The sequence below is a fragment of the Monopterus albus genome, unplaced genomic scaffold (genome assembly GCF_001952655.1).
Source record: "Monopterus albus unplaced genomic scaffold, M_albus_1.0 scaffold94.1, whole genome shotgun sequence".
Taxonomy (NCBI): domain Eukaryota; kingdom Metazoa; phylum Chordata; class Actinopteri; order Synbranchiformes; family Synbranchidae; genus Monopterus; species Monopterus albus.
In genome coordinates, this window is record NW_018127974.1 from 1,829,984 (window position 1) to 1,844,341 (window position 14,358).

A 14,358-nucleotide genomic window follows, 5' to 3' on the forward strand; every position below is an offset into this window, starting at 1 on the left:
TTGGTCAGAGCAAAACTAGAAAAGGGCTTACGATGGAACTGAAACGCAGAGATCACAGTTGCGGTTGTAGTGTAGAGGTTTTGGAGTTGTCTTAACTGGGTTTCTTGCTTTAGTAAAAACGGTATTCACCCTCAATACGTGAAATACCTCTCTCTCTGTAACGCCACACTTTATTTTATTGCGTTTTTGTATAGCATTGATGGTTTCTATAATTGCGACGTACAGTTGTGGTATTAAGAGGTGAAATAAGTCGGTTAAGTCTCCACTGAAGGCCCAGGTACCAAATGCACGGCCACTGAGATTACTAAAGGTCTGAGTATCTAGAAATGAAGACTAACTGGAGGATGACTTGTATAAAGCTGCAAGTAATGGTCTTGTAATTTTTCGTTATATATATAAAATGTGTGTGTATATGATTGAGGGAGGCAATGCATGTTAAGTTGATTAACTGCTCGGTACCTATAAGGTTAGATATTGTGTAGGAAATGCTAAACATGTGCTTTTCTAAGAATTCAATTTTTTCATCACATCTATATTTGTGACACTTGTCTTATTCTACGCCTGTAATGCCTCCTGTTCTACATTCAAGGTGACAGACCTGCTGAGTACATCAACTCCAGAACTTAGGAGGTGCACAGTGAAGAAGATAACCCAAAATGTCGTGGGCTTGCACTACAAACCTCCAGACATTTCAGATGGTGAGTAAATAAATTGTTCAGACCACTGTGAAATGTGTTGCATTAAGTTCTTATTGCTTTCAATAGCTTCTCAGTGAAATTTAACATTCCTTCAGTTTAGTATTGCTTAGATGTGGAACCTTTTTACAATAGTGGTGCTTTAAAACTGCAGATTACTTTAAATTACTTAATTGTCTTTCTTGCATAGCACATCATACTGTAAATTGGATTACACACAAACTTGAAACTTGACATCTAACATTGTTGGATCAGAATTCTAAAGAATAATTTAAATCAGAAGAATATTTGTGGTTGCATTCATCTTCTTTTCCATTGTTTTTATCACTGCATTATGTTACACACGATGGCAATTAAGAACTCTTTTAAATGCTGGTAAATATCTTTATATTGTGTACTTCATCAGGACTGAGAAAAAAGTAAAACATCCACTGAGGTTTTCAGTAAGCTGAGACCAGTAAAAAGAATGGATCTTGCCTCCTGATCATCAGGTCTCTGGTTCACTACCATCTGTCCTGCCTTTGTCCTCTTCTTAATATGAGTAACTCACACTGCTTTGGCCACCAGTGCTGGTATTTAAACCTTTTGATTATAATCAAAGTTTATCACCAGACTTTTATTCATGGAGTCCCTGCAGATGCATCACTTGGCTATGGCCGAATGTCAGATTGAACCAGCGGTATTGGATGATGCACTGGCTTTCTACTGAACATTGTCACTATATATAGACTCAGAACACTCAGAAGAATGGAATGGGAGAAAATAAGACTGATGGCCTCTGTCAGGGTGAATCATGAACACTCAATGAACAGTCTCCTTTTCACCAGAATGCTATTTTTGTATGATTTTGCAGGATGGGCAATGAAGCGGTCAATTCTTTCCATTCTTTCATGTGCCCTTATAGCAAATAGACCATGAGTACTGGGCACCTTTATATCTCACAAATGTTCAGAATTACATTAGAGCTACAGACATGGCCAAATGTTTGCTGAGAGGCTCAGGCCAAGACAGTTCAAACAGACTCCATCTCTTATCTAGAGCTCCACATACTTGGAGCAGCTACGTGTTACCTAGTCATAACAAAATGAGGTAGCTCAATGTGTGTGTATGTTGTATGCGTGATGTGTGACTAAACATTCATTCAGACATAATTCTTACACAAGATTAATACAAGAATAACTGGTGCCAAGGTACCCTTCTCAGAGTCAACATTATCTTCTAACCTTGAAGCAGAGCACACAGGAACAGACTTTGAATCTTACTAAACTGCATTAATAACACATTAAAGTCTAATAATTATCTGACTGATTTATTAATTTCTAACAATATGACAAACACTTTGATCTTGATTCTGGCAACCACAACTGCTAGTATTTATTTCATTCTTACAGGATGCTTAATAATGAGTTTGATGCTTTTTTTACATTATATTCACTTACATGAAATGTGAGGATAAATAAATGCTGAGTGCAAAAATATCATTAGCATTGTAGACCAAAAATTAAGATAGCCATTTTGTTCTCATCTGTTTTTCTTTTAAGATTGCCACTCAACAAAAGGCTGAAGCCTGGAAGCACCTTGGCAGCAGGTTTATTATTTTGTCCAATATGAGAACTGGTGCATTGGTGAGTTTCCCTGTTGAATCCAGTTACATTTTTCCATCGCTGATTAAACCAAATATGTGATGGCCCCCATGTTGAATTTATCTCACTTAATGAACTGTTCCAAATTCAACTTGCTTTATAATTCTCATATCTCACTTTCAAATTACTGTACATCCACACACACTTTAATTCAGTGTGCATATAAACACAATCACATTTCAAACAGTGAATTGATAAAAATATTACTGATGATGATTCATTAAATTTATAACAAGTGTAAGCAATTATAGGTACAGTGTGTACAGAACATATGGACAAAGACATGGGACATAAACAGTGGCTGTGGCCAAGTGAAAAGAACCATGATATTAAAAAAAAGCAAAGCCACATGTGGCCAGATGTGGTGATAGAACTGATTCCTTTTGTGATCTGAAACGCCTACAAACACATTAGACCTGCTGTGAACATACAGCATTTTTTGCTCATCATGTCACTTCTCGTTAAATGTCATGTCACTAAACTGATGAGACAAAACACTTGTGATGAAGACGTGGACACACTAATCTGATTCTGTGGCACACAAATGCCTTTTAGGGTTGGATCAAATCAAGGAATTACAAGGGGTCTCCTTGCATTATGCAAAATATCCATAAAATATGCAAAATAGTACACTGAGTCAGATGAGAAAAGTGAAATGAAAAAGACTGTTCACTGTTTTAGATGCTGTAGCCGTTTCACTGATGCTCTTTACTGACAGCAGATGGCAGAGGAAGCCTGTATCAGAAGCTGATCAGCATGACACTGGCATGGGAAACAAGCAAGAGTCAGTTCAGTGCAGATGTTAGTGGTGGAGTCATTAGGAAACAGTTTTTACCTTTACTTCATTAATGTTATTTTCTGTAACCATTGCTTTTGTGTAACTTTTTACAATGTAAGTAATGGTGAAGTCTTTCAAAACTGAATTCAAGGCAAACGTTTTTGCAAGGCTGAAAATGTACCAAGAATACAAATCATGACTTGCTGTAAGCAGTCTCCCTTTGATTCATGGTCAGATTTTAGTTTATTTTTTTAAACCAAAGTGACTTCTGGAGATCAAGATAAAAGTATTTAAGAGCTCCTTACAAATGGTCTGCAGAGACACACATTTGTTAAGTGGTGGATGGTGTGAGCAGTGATCGCTAGTTCACAAATGCTTTATCTGGTGAAAATGGCTTGGATGCCATCTGTCTTTTTCTTAACAGTATTTCCTCATGTTTTACAGTGGTCAAGAAAGGCAATGAAAGATTGCAAAATCATTCCAATTAAATCCATTTTATCTTGTTCTATGTTGTGGTTTAGTCACTGGAGACCTGAATATAAAAACTGTTAAAGCTATTATAGTCATGTATTTTACAACATTTAATGTAAAAGAAATACATTTAGCACAATTTTAAATGACATATACATTGAAGATACTTTGTTGTTTTGATTGCTGACACGATGTGACCATTTATATGGTTCTGTTAGCACTTTCACAGCTGCCTATTCAAAAATTAACAACAAAAAGCATGTTGGAACAGTTTTTTTTTTTTTATTGCATGTTAGAACTTTTAGCATTACATTCAAACCGCACGTAAAATACTTCCACATGTAAATAATTTCAGATCATATGTACAAAGTAAGAAACATATATAATAAAAGTAATTCAATTTTGAAATTTGCTTTTCCCTCAAAGTTTTTGTACAGGATTGAGCTTCATCCTATTGGACTGTGACACAGCGGGCAGCAGTTATATTTGCTGATCTCCTTCTCTAGAGCGCAGTGTTTACACACACTGCACATCCAGAACTGGTACTCCTGTATTGGCAGACCTGTCACAATGCACGTGGGTAACTTTCCTTCAGCTCTAAAAGGGGAAAAGCAGAATTATTAGAAGTCATTTCAAGGATTATTTTTGATATGCAGGACAGCAGCAGAGAAACAATAACAAGGTTTAAAGGAAGACAAGGAGCTTCCAAAAGCAGCCTGCTCTTATCGTGTGACCCTACATGTTTCGGACACATATTTTAGGCAAAATACTGTCTCTACATCTCTACAGAGCACAGTCAACTGCTACAGAGAACTCCACAAGACATACAAAGAGTTAGTCTAGTACATACGTGGTGATGTATTATAGTAAACAAGTTCAACAGATTTATAATATTATAAAATCTAATCGAGATATACTTAAGAGTGATCCCACAGTTAGGGAAGTGAACCTCCAAAAAAAGTCCTACATGTTTCACAGTTAGTTGGTGAAAAGGAATGGCTAAAAAGGCCTCTGATTACCACCTACAAACATTGCCATAATGTGCTGTGCAGTACAGCAGAAGAAATATTTCTGTTCTAAAAACATACATAAACAATTCATTAACTGCAACACCACATATGTAGTATATCACCTCACCTGTCACTGTAAATGTTTTTACACTGGACTCACCAATAGATGCCTCAGTCAACATGAATATGCCATCAGAGTTTAAAAAAAAAATCTATGAACATTATGCATGCAATGGCAGTCTGTTGAAGGTCTAAAAAAAACTGCTGCAGAGTATTGAAGCCATAGTATATACAGGTTTGAATGAGGAAATAGATTATAAGCCATTTTAATACTGCAAGTCTCATTTTCCATACTGATAATTCTACTGACTACATCACTTCCAGTGCTATGATTGGCAATTTTTTTTGGACATTATTTCACTGGATTTGTAATAACATTACATCTGGTGCATTATTGATAAGAGTACCAGGTGTAAACAATCAGTTTTTACAGATTACGACCTAATGAGGTTGAAATTGGTTGATATTTTAACTAGTATGTCCAACTATGTAAAGGCTTACTCCTTCTGCCTAAAAGTGCCTGAAGAATGTTTCCTTTTCTTCAGTGTGATTAGCTGATCTGAACACACTGGCATCCTCACCCCTCTGATGATCTGTCCAGCTCCATCATGCGGCTGTCCTTTGGAGTGTGCTTGGTGAAGATCTCCAGAGCCAGCTCCTCGTATAACAGCCGCTGCTCAGGCTCCAGACTCTCCAAGGATTCAAGCTTGGTAAAGGCCTGTGAGCATGTTCCAAATGCGCAGTTGACTGCAGAGCAAATGGCAAGTAGAGAGTAGATCTCCACAGCTGGGATGATGTCCTCATACTCACGAAGGTGAAGGGCTTTAAAAATGGAGATAAACAGTGACAAATTAGAACTTCCACTCTGTTTGGGTTAGTGTAGGATAGGGAACTAACTTGACTGCAAAAATTAATTCATGACAACTTCCAACCAATTGTCTGACAACATATGACTGGTTGCTGGGGTAACTGCCCTTCATGTTGGAGCTGGTTTGCCTTCAGCTGAGGTATTGTCAAATGTACTGGAACACTAATAATAATAATAACAACATGTCTAATGGCCTCACATGCAAGACAAACCCAGCTGTGTACAGGCCATGTTGCATACACTCCTTATATACAGTATGCATTCTCATGACAGCCAAAACACTGCTAACACTCTGCTCATAAAATGCAACCAGTTATCAACCCCGCTCCATGATTTCTAAAGATCAACAGAAAGGGACCAGGAACTTAATTTTAGTATCCCACAAAATGAATTGATTTTAGCATAACTTTGCGTTCCTGTTTTTAACCATCTCAGGTCACATCTCTTAAAAACTGAGTAAATACCAGGGTGCTATAAATAAAGGAGGCAATAAATACAGATCAATACAAGCTATACAAGTGAGTTGTTAATAAAACATCTTAAAATGTTGCAGCAAGCTGTAAAAGCTCAGTCCTTTTAGATTTAGATTAGTTTGTAGGAAAGTGAGGAGACATTTTTCAAATTACCACAGACACTGATGAAGATGATAGGACTTTGTCTCTGACTTTTTAGTGCCAGTCAGTAATAAAGCAATTTTAAAATGCATCTAAGAATAAAATAGGAGCCAATTCTTTACTTACAATCAATATACTAACTACTAACAGTATGTAGAGAGATATATGGGCAACAGTAAAATCCATTACCTTGTTTTCACAATAAAGATAAATGTACAAAGTAGAAACAGTCCAAAATATAATACACGATTTAGACTGAAGGTAAGTGAATAAGACAATCAATAGGCAGTTAATCATTTACTTGATAAAATGTTGCAAAAATAGTGAACAAGCCCCACTGTAATTTCCCAGAACCATAGGTGAAGTCTTCAAATATTATATTTTACAATATTTACATTTTGTTTCCCCAACAATCCAAAACCCAAATCTAAAGTGACTTATCGTTTTAGCTCTAGAGAATAGTCAATTATTTATTAATGTGGTGACCTGTGTACCTGTGCGCATGGCATTCTCCTTGTAGCCTTCGTACAGCTGCCTCTGAGCAAGCAGGAAAAAGTGATATGCCTCAGCACCCCGCCAGGCGTTGTCCAGAATACGATTATCTGAAGTAGTTGCATCTTCCTCAAGCAACCCAGCAAGCGTAAATGTTGCCTAGTTGTAGCAAAATATACAATATGCACAGTACTGTTTCTCTATACATTTATAGTACGATTCTTTGTCCAGCTGCAGGATAGACCATAAACAATATATAATGTATGTATGTAGAGTATACTGTAGTGATCTTACCTCAGACTTCTTCACTTTGGCTTTGCTCTGCTGTGACATCTTCACCTGCTCATGGTAATTTTCAGTGAGACATGCTGCCAGCACATACAGCTTCTTTACCCGCAGCGGTCTGGTCCTTTTCTTTGCCTCCTCATCTGCTATCTGCCAACAAATGCCATTAGATGTGTTCACTAACAAGCAATTTAGGCAAATAATTCTCTCTATATTAGAACACAATACGCTCCATCCGTTTTTGAGAGTGATAATGCCTAATTTTTATTATTCTAGGTCAAGTATACAGATCCACCATTGTTAAAAATAATCTCTCTCATAGTTACTAAATTGCCTATTATTTTTAGAAAAACTTGATCATACCACAACATGAGAAAAATGGCCTGCAATGAGAAGGGCCCAATTGTGATCCCCCTGTATTCAAATGATTAAAAACACTGTTCTGTAGAAGCTGATGGAAGGTAATCACTGGCAATAGATGAAACATTGTACAGTGAGGTGCACAGCTGTAACTGTTTTCTGTTGACTGGTGATCACATGATGTATTATTAATAAAGACAGAGCTCATTCCTGTCATACACTGCTATGAGGAAGGTTTAATGCTGAAATGTGCCAGCAGATTTTCAGCCTACATACACAAGCCTACCTTAAACATGAGTTTAGCTGCATCAAGAAAATGGTGGGCTTTCCGATACAGTTCCACCACCTCTAGAATTTTGTTCTTCTCAAGAAAATGGGAAGCGTATTTGGAAAGAAGAGATTTAATCTCCTTCATATTGTGGGTCCTGGCGAGTTCTACTGCTTTGTTCCACTGTAAGAAAAATACAACATTCATTCATTCAAAAAAAAAGACCATTAACTTTTGCCTGTAGCATTTTGAACATGTTTTTTGTCAAAAGAAAATAATCCTAAAAGTCAGAGCAATTTTTATATATTTTATTTTAGCTTTCAAAGAAAATCTGTTTGAGCTAAAATCACTTTCTGGCTCCTAGTACTTACAACCCTTCTAAAAAAGGACCCACAGCTGCATATGTTGCTTAAAGTAGGAGCACAGCTGTTAGATAACATCCAAAGATACTGTATTTTTCAAACCATCTGTGGCAAAAGTAAGATTAGGTGATGGCAATAGCTGAAGTGACAGCCTGTTCATTTTGTTGTCAAAAACAGAGCATTAGCACAGCAGGGGAAACTGCCTAGAACAAATGAAGCTGGGACGGCTAATGCCTTCTCCTTTTGGGTCAGTTACAGAGCAGTACAAACCTAATGTCCTTTACTCCATTGTGACTAACCACCTTATACAAAGTGCAATAGTTGAAGCATACATGGAAGATTTTGAGGCAGTATTCTTATCAAACACATAATGCTAACATTTTCTCCTATGCAATGTTGATCCTGGACCAATGTTTTCTTGAACCCCGATCTGAACATCTACACTGTAGGACCACAGCCTGAGAGCAGCATTCACACTTCACAGCTAAATATCACTCAGGGAGAGTACGGGAGTGGGAGGACAGCAGGAGCCACAGTGACTGCTGCTGTCCAAAGCCGTTAAACCGTGTTGAACCTGAAGGTCACTGAGAGAATTTCATGTGTGTTCAGAGAGACACTTAGAGAGTCTGACACCACAAGTTTCTGTCTGTCTCTCACCTGGTTCAGATGGACACAGGTGTCAACAGCAGCTTTGGGCTGGTTGTATTTAAGGTAGGCATTCACAGCTTGCTCACACATGCCCACAGTGGCAAACATCTGTCCAATCTCCTACAACACAGAGATGGAGAATGGAAAAACTGTACATTTAGTTTAGTCATTTAGCTTCCACATAAAGCTTCATGAAAATAAAAAAAAAAGATTATTTTTGGTCAATCCTGAATATTTGGCTCACCGGCAAAAGTTTATGGTTCTGTGGCAGCACAGCGGTCAGCCTTTCAAGCCCATCATAATCCTCTAACATGTAGTAGCATTCTGCTAGTCTCTCCTGGTTATGACCCTGAAGGTAGTACTGCACGGCATTGACCCTGGAAACAGGAAAAAAGTGTACATAAGAGTTTAAGTAAAGCAGTTTTTCATTTGGTCAAGATAATGGAATCTTTTTATCAGCAATCTTAATACCATTAGTGAAATGGTGACATCTGAGAGATCAACTGCTGGCTATCTACTCTTTACATAAACATATTAAATAACAAAAGAATACAAACAAAATAAAATGCTGATGTTGGAAACTTGAGCGTGTACAGCTGTACAGTTTGTAAAACTAATGGATGACAATTTAACCCCCTCTTTTGCATTTATAAGCATCATATAAACAACTGATACATGGTGACTAAAACCCACTATAATGTAGCTGTAAACAGACAAAGATATTTTTAAGTGTTTATCAATGTATTTGTCAATAACTACTGTCCAACTGTGATGAAGCATCCATAACTTACGTATAGCTGATTATGGTTCACTACAGTTGATTATGACAATGACTGACAAAATAATACAACACAGATGTAATAATTTTAGATAACTATGAAATATCAAGTATACTATAATTCTATTTATCAAATTATTTATTTATAACTCAAGACAAATACATTAATAAACACTTGAGAATATGTTCTTAAAAGTACATGTTCAGAAACCATTAACAAAGTGTTGATTTACTATGTGAAAATGACAAAAGGGAAGAAAGGTGATACACTAGAGACTACTAAGTATTTGTAACTTCTAACTCTAGTATACCATATGTATACATTAAGACAATCAGAAAAAAGGGCAAACAAAGTCCCAGTACCACTTCTGTCTGTCAGCAAAGTAGTCTCCGATTGCATTGTGCGCCTGTTCCAGCAGAGTATCATCACAGTCCCCAGAACCAGATTTGAGCAACTGAAGCACCCTGAACCAGTCTCCCAGCTTGATCCTGAGGCTGATGGCAAGGTCCCTATAAAGGACATGTCCATCCTCCACCATTACCATCAGGCCAAAACATCTTATAAGGTAACATTAAAAATAACAGGCACAAAACCAAACTCACTAGTGTGCGGGCAAGTTTTGACATCACCATCAAATATGCCTATGGCTAGTTGTACCTGCGATCCATGTCCAGGTACATGCGTTCAGCTTCCTCAAACCTACTGAAGTAAGCTGCCACCTCTGCCTGTTTCATGGGCTCACTCTGCAGGTTGGCCAGGCGCTTGACAAACTCAATGCCCTGGTAGTCTTTACAGCGGACGAAGGCATGCTCAGCTGTCTTCAAATCCAGCTTTTGCAGGGCTGCTTCAGCCAAAAGGCGCCTGACAGATTGACAACAGAAAAAGGGGGTGGTTATTTATTATCACCAGATGGTTTGCCATGATGTGAATGCATAAATCCTTAGAAATGGTTAAATTAGGTTTAAACTAAAACAGAGCTACTAATAGTGCCGTATGAAGTCACTCATCAATCACTATGACTGATATTCATAGCTACAAATCAGCATTTAAGTGGTTTTTACAAAGTAAATGTCATTGATTAATCCATGTGTGTTAAACTCAATGATTTTATGACTTTGAGATGAGTGTACCAGCTACCTTCATGTCACAGTCATTTTCATTGAGATGAGTGTACAAGCTACCTTCATGTCACAGTCATTTTCACAGGGCATTTTTTGGTGCCAGACTTTGAGTGATCCTGCAAAAATTAACACACTAGCCAGAGACCACACATAGCAGTCACACTGCTTCTTCAAGAAACTTATCATAAATCTATAACACTCTGCCAAATCATCCTCCCACAGCAGCACATATGCGCAGATGAAAATGGGTAGTGACGGCAGCTAGTTATTCATGCTAATGCAACCCGAGAACAAGGTTTGTGACTGTTTTTGATTTTTCTCTCAAAAACAGACAATTTAGGAATTGACTTCAATAATCATTGTTGTCGCTTTTCATCACTATATACTGTATGTTCAAACTATACTAAGTTCAAGGAAGTTTTTACATGTGCAGGTTGAATGGAAAAATCAATCTATTGTCCAAGAAATTCCTTTTTTGCTTCCCACAGAAACATGACACCAGCAAAAGTAGAAGGGTAGCTGGTGTGAGTAGCAGCCATGTCAACTTCATTACCAGAAAATGCAACAATATATCACTATATGATCATTCATTGAGGATACTACCAAAATCCAAAACTTTGCTGAATCAAAAGTAAAGGTCACTATTTTGTAATTACCAGAGTCTTGGGTGAGGATTGTCTTCTATGAACTGTGAAGCATCTTCAATCCCAACTTTTTCAATCAGTGCCCGACTATCTCTCAGGGAGCGGATTTCAAAGTTGATGAGGTTGTCTTTGTTGGGCCTCTCAGGATCCTGCAAGGCAACCTCCCATAACTCAGTGCTTCAAGTCAATCAACAGATACAAACTGCACCCTTTAAAACACAACAGAGCTCTATAGTAGTTAGGTGAAGAGTCTCTCTTCATGTCTGTTAACACTACAAGGTCATTCTTAGCATTTTGCAATCAGTTGTTTCATGTTAGTCAACATACAAGTAAGACAAATTAACAACTCTGCAAATCTTGATTCTTTAAGATATTTAAGATGAAAAATAAAACCTTCAACTGACACTGAAGGCAACTCAAGTGCAACTTATTTTGAAGGTTTACCTTCATGATTTCATCAAGCAAGACAGATTTGATTTCCAGGTCCTCAAAGTTGCAGATGTATCCAGATGTTTGGATGGGCTCCTGTTTTTACAATACAATAAATAATTGAAACATTTGGCAAAAGTTTAATTAGTAACAGTACAACAGTGCAGATGAGGTTACGGCTTTAAATGAAATGTTACCGGACCATCACACAAGGACCGAGCACTCACCTCTGGGTCTAGGTTTCTGAAGACGTACATCCTGGTCTTCTCCATCATGGCAAACAGATCAGGGTTGTCATTTGCCCACTTCATGTCCCAAACATCCTTACGCTCAAATTTGGATGGATTTCCTGCAGATGCCTGGTTCCCAGCATTGTCGTCTGTGGAGGCACGAACCTCCAGGTCCAACAAAGTCAGCACACCTGCAATGTCGATTATGGCCAGACGACTAAAGAAAATAATGATAATATGTGTCAGCACTGCAAGTGTTATGTCCCATAATGAAATAAACTGTGAGCAAACAGTGATTAACAATGGATATTTGTACAGTGTGTCATTTCATAACACCAATCAGTACTTACCTGGAATTACAGTTCAAAGAAAGATAGTGGGCCCTGTTGTTCAAAGTGTATTTCTGGATGAGAACAACATTTGGGAGGCTGTATCTATGGATGGTGCCAGACTCACGGCCCTGTAAAAACACATACAACGGGACATGCAAAGTTTTACTGCAGTTTGACTTTATTTTCACTGTACACTTAATGTAACTGCAGGCTTAACATTATATAATTAAAAACAGAAATGCACACACCATAATCAGTGTTTTATCTGTCGCTGTGATACAACAGATGGGATCTTGGGTTACCTGAAACAAAACAGGAACATACAAACCATAATCATTTATGTCCTTCTAGTAAAAACAAAACTACTTTTTTCACTTTAAATGTTTTCCTTTGAGAGCTAATAATATCATTAGTATTTCATGTATGTGTATATAACTAATTATGTATAGAAACTAACAATTTAACAGAATTTAATATAAATCTTCTACTGCACAGAAATGCCCTTGTCACTTACTGTGAAGGCTTTAGCTAAATCTGGACCAGTGTCATTGGCTCCAGATGGATTGCTGTCAATGTGATAAACCCTAGAGAGGCAGGAAGTGAAAACAAATGAGAATGAGACAGCCATACAGGCAAACAACTGTCTTTGCCACTGAGGTGACTGGTCTGGTGGTTTAGATGAGAGGACAGTTCTGGCAGAACATTCAGTCATGCCCAGTCTGAACCCTCTTTGGCATTTGATTCAGATGAATGAACCCTTTTCACAGTACTGTCAGTATCAAGACTCCACACTGTAACAACCAGTGGCTGCCTTGCCTCTCTAACTTTCCACGATTTGCTTGATGTGTCCTGGAAGTTCTGATGTGGCACTGTTTAGTTTGCCCACCACATGGCTTTGTTAAATACAGTCCTCCTGACATCAGGTGCAGTTCCATTGTACAGGTAATATTATGCCAGTCTCTGAAACAACTCACCGCTCTCTTCCCTCCTTCTTAGTTTTGGTCACCTGGTTGATCTCCAGGGCAGTTAATTTTTTTGCCACCCTGTACTGCCACAGGTAGAAAACCTCTTTAGATGCAGCGATCACATGAGTCTTTGTCATGGTGACAAATAACGGTTCTGAACAAATAAACAAATGACAAGACTTAATTACAAAGATGAAGAGCAGAGTGTAAAGTGTATATAATTGTGTGTCTACTGTGAGCAAATAAATTTGTATCAGCTGCTTATTTGTTGGATCATGTGTGTGCTCAGTTTTTGGTTTCACATTTTGATTACACAGGACTGTTACCAATGGCCCCAGTTAGGAGGACTTTAGCGCTTTGTGTTAGTCCTTGTTAATCTCAAACGAAGTCTTACAGTATGTATGCAGGCAGGTGACAAATGAAAAACCCGAAATTGCCCCCAGCCACGGGGCACGAGGGGTCACCGATGGGTATGAAAATGATGCTATGGCTTTCACAGTCACCAGATCTCAACCCTGGTGAACACCTATAAGAGATGGCAAGGTGCACTGAAGCTGTTCTGGTGGTACCTAGTGGCCTAGCACCTTACCGAGACACTTTATGTTGGTTTTTCCTTTCATCTGTCACCTGTCTGTATATAATGCTCACATTTTATTCTCCTATAGTAAAGTTTACCATGTCATATAGAAAAATCAGCCAAATAAGAGCATGTGAATCACTGTAATAATTTTCTGAACCTTTGAACTATGAAATTCTGAGGACATTTTCTGTGTAAATAATTAACAACATGCAAATTCTAAGAAGATAATACAGTGCGCTGTCAAATGGATACACTTTGACTAGTTTGGGGTAAAAAGCCAACGTGTGGCCACAAGAGGAGTCACCTCCAGAGGGCATACATACTTGAGCTCACTCTGATTATTTACCAAGGAGGTACAGTGCCTTGCGAAAGTATTCGGCCCCCTTGAACTTTGCGACCTTTTGCCACATTTCAGGCTTCAAACATAAAGATATAAAACTGTAATTTTTTGTGAAGAATCAACAACAAGTGGGACACAATCATGAAGTGGAACGAAATTTATTGGATATTTCAAACGTTTTTAACAAATAAAAAACTGAAAAATTGGGCGTGCAAAATTATTCAGCCCCTTTACTTTCAGTGCAGCAAACTCTCTCCAGAAGTTCAGTGAGGATCTCTGAATGATCCAATGTTGACCTAAATGACAAAGGATGATAAATAGAATCCACCTGTGTGTAATCAAGTCTCCGTATAAATGCACCTGCACTGTGATAGTCTCAGAGGT

The 14,358-nt window shown here is 38.0% G+C and overlaps 1 protein-coding gene and 1 long non-coding RNA gene across 7 annotated transcripts in view; one reads left to right on the forward strand and one right to left on the reverse strand.

Moving 5' to 3' along the window:
- LOC109964962 (uncharacterized) overlaps positions 1–5,289 on the forward strand; it is a 6,621-nt gene extending 1,332 nt beyond the window's left edge. For 2 of the 4 annotated variants that reach the window (XR_002275573.1, XR_002275574.1), the window contains exons 2-4: positions 590–698; positions 2,237–2,320; positions 5,203–5,289. This is a non-coding gene — a long non-coding RNA (uncharacterized LOC109964962). Of the gene's footprint in view, positions 1–589; positions 699–2,236; positions 2,321–3,019; positions 3,754–4,013; positions 4,091–5,202 lie in introns of those variants that run through there. The other 2 variants (XR_002275576.1, XR_002275575.1) reach the window with 2 other exon arrangements.
- Positions 3,848–14,358, reverse strand: part of wdr35 (WD repeat domain 35) — an 18,135-nt gene continuing 7,624 nt past the window's right edge. For 2 of the 3 annotated variants that reach the window (XM_020608604.1, XM_020608605.1), the window contains 16 exons: positions 13,064–13,208; positions 12,604–12,673; positions 12,338–12,391; positions 12,108–12,217; positions 11,755–11,974; positions 11,543–11,623; positions 11,111–11,247; positions 9,991–10,194; positions 9,696–9,842; positions 8,799–8,931; positions 8,564–8,674; positions 7,563–7,727; positions 6,926–7,066; positions 6,634–6,790; positions 5,239–5,479; positions 3,848–4,184 (listed from right to left, as the gene is read on the reverse strand). In XM_020608604.1, the coding sequence (XP_020464260.1) occupies positions 4,034–4,184; positions 5,239–5,479; positions 6,634–6,790; positions 6,926–7,066; positions 7,563–7,727; positions 8,564–8,674; positions 8,799–8,931; positions 9,696–9,842; positions 9,991–10,194; positions 11,111–11,247; positions 11,543–11,623; positions 11,755–11,974; positions 12,108–12,217; positions 12,338–12,391; positions 12,604–12,673; positions 13,064–13,208 (2,267 nt within the window). In that variant the 3' untranslated portion in view covers positions 3,848–4,033. Of the gene's footprint in view, positions 4,185–5,238; positions 5,480–6,633; positions 6,791–6,925; positions 7,067–7,562; positions 7,728–7,890; positions 8,675–8,798; positions 8,932–9,695; positions 9,891–9,990; positions 10,195–11,110; positions 11,248–11,542; positions 11,624–11,754; positions 11,975–12,107; positions 12,218–12,337; positions 12,392–12,603; positions 12,674–13,063; positions 13,209–14,358 lie in introns of those variants that run through there. The other variant, XM_020608602.1, reaches the window with a different exon arrangement.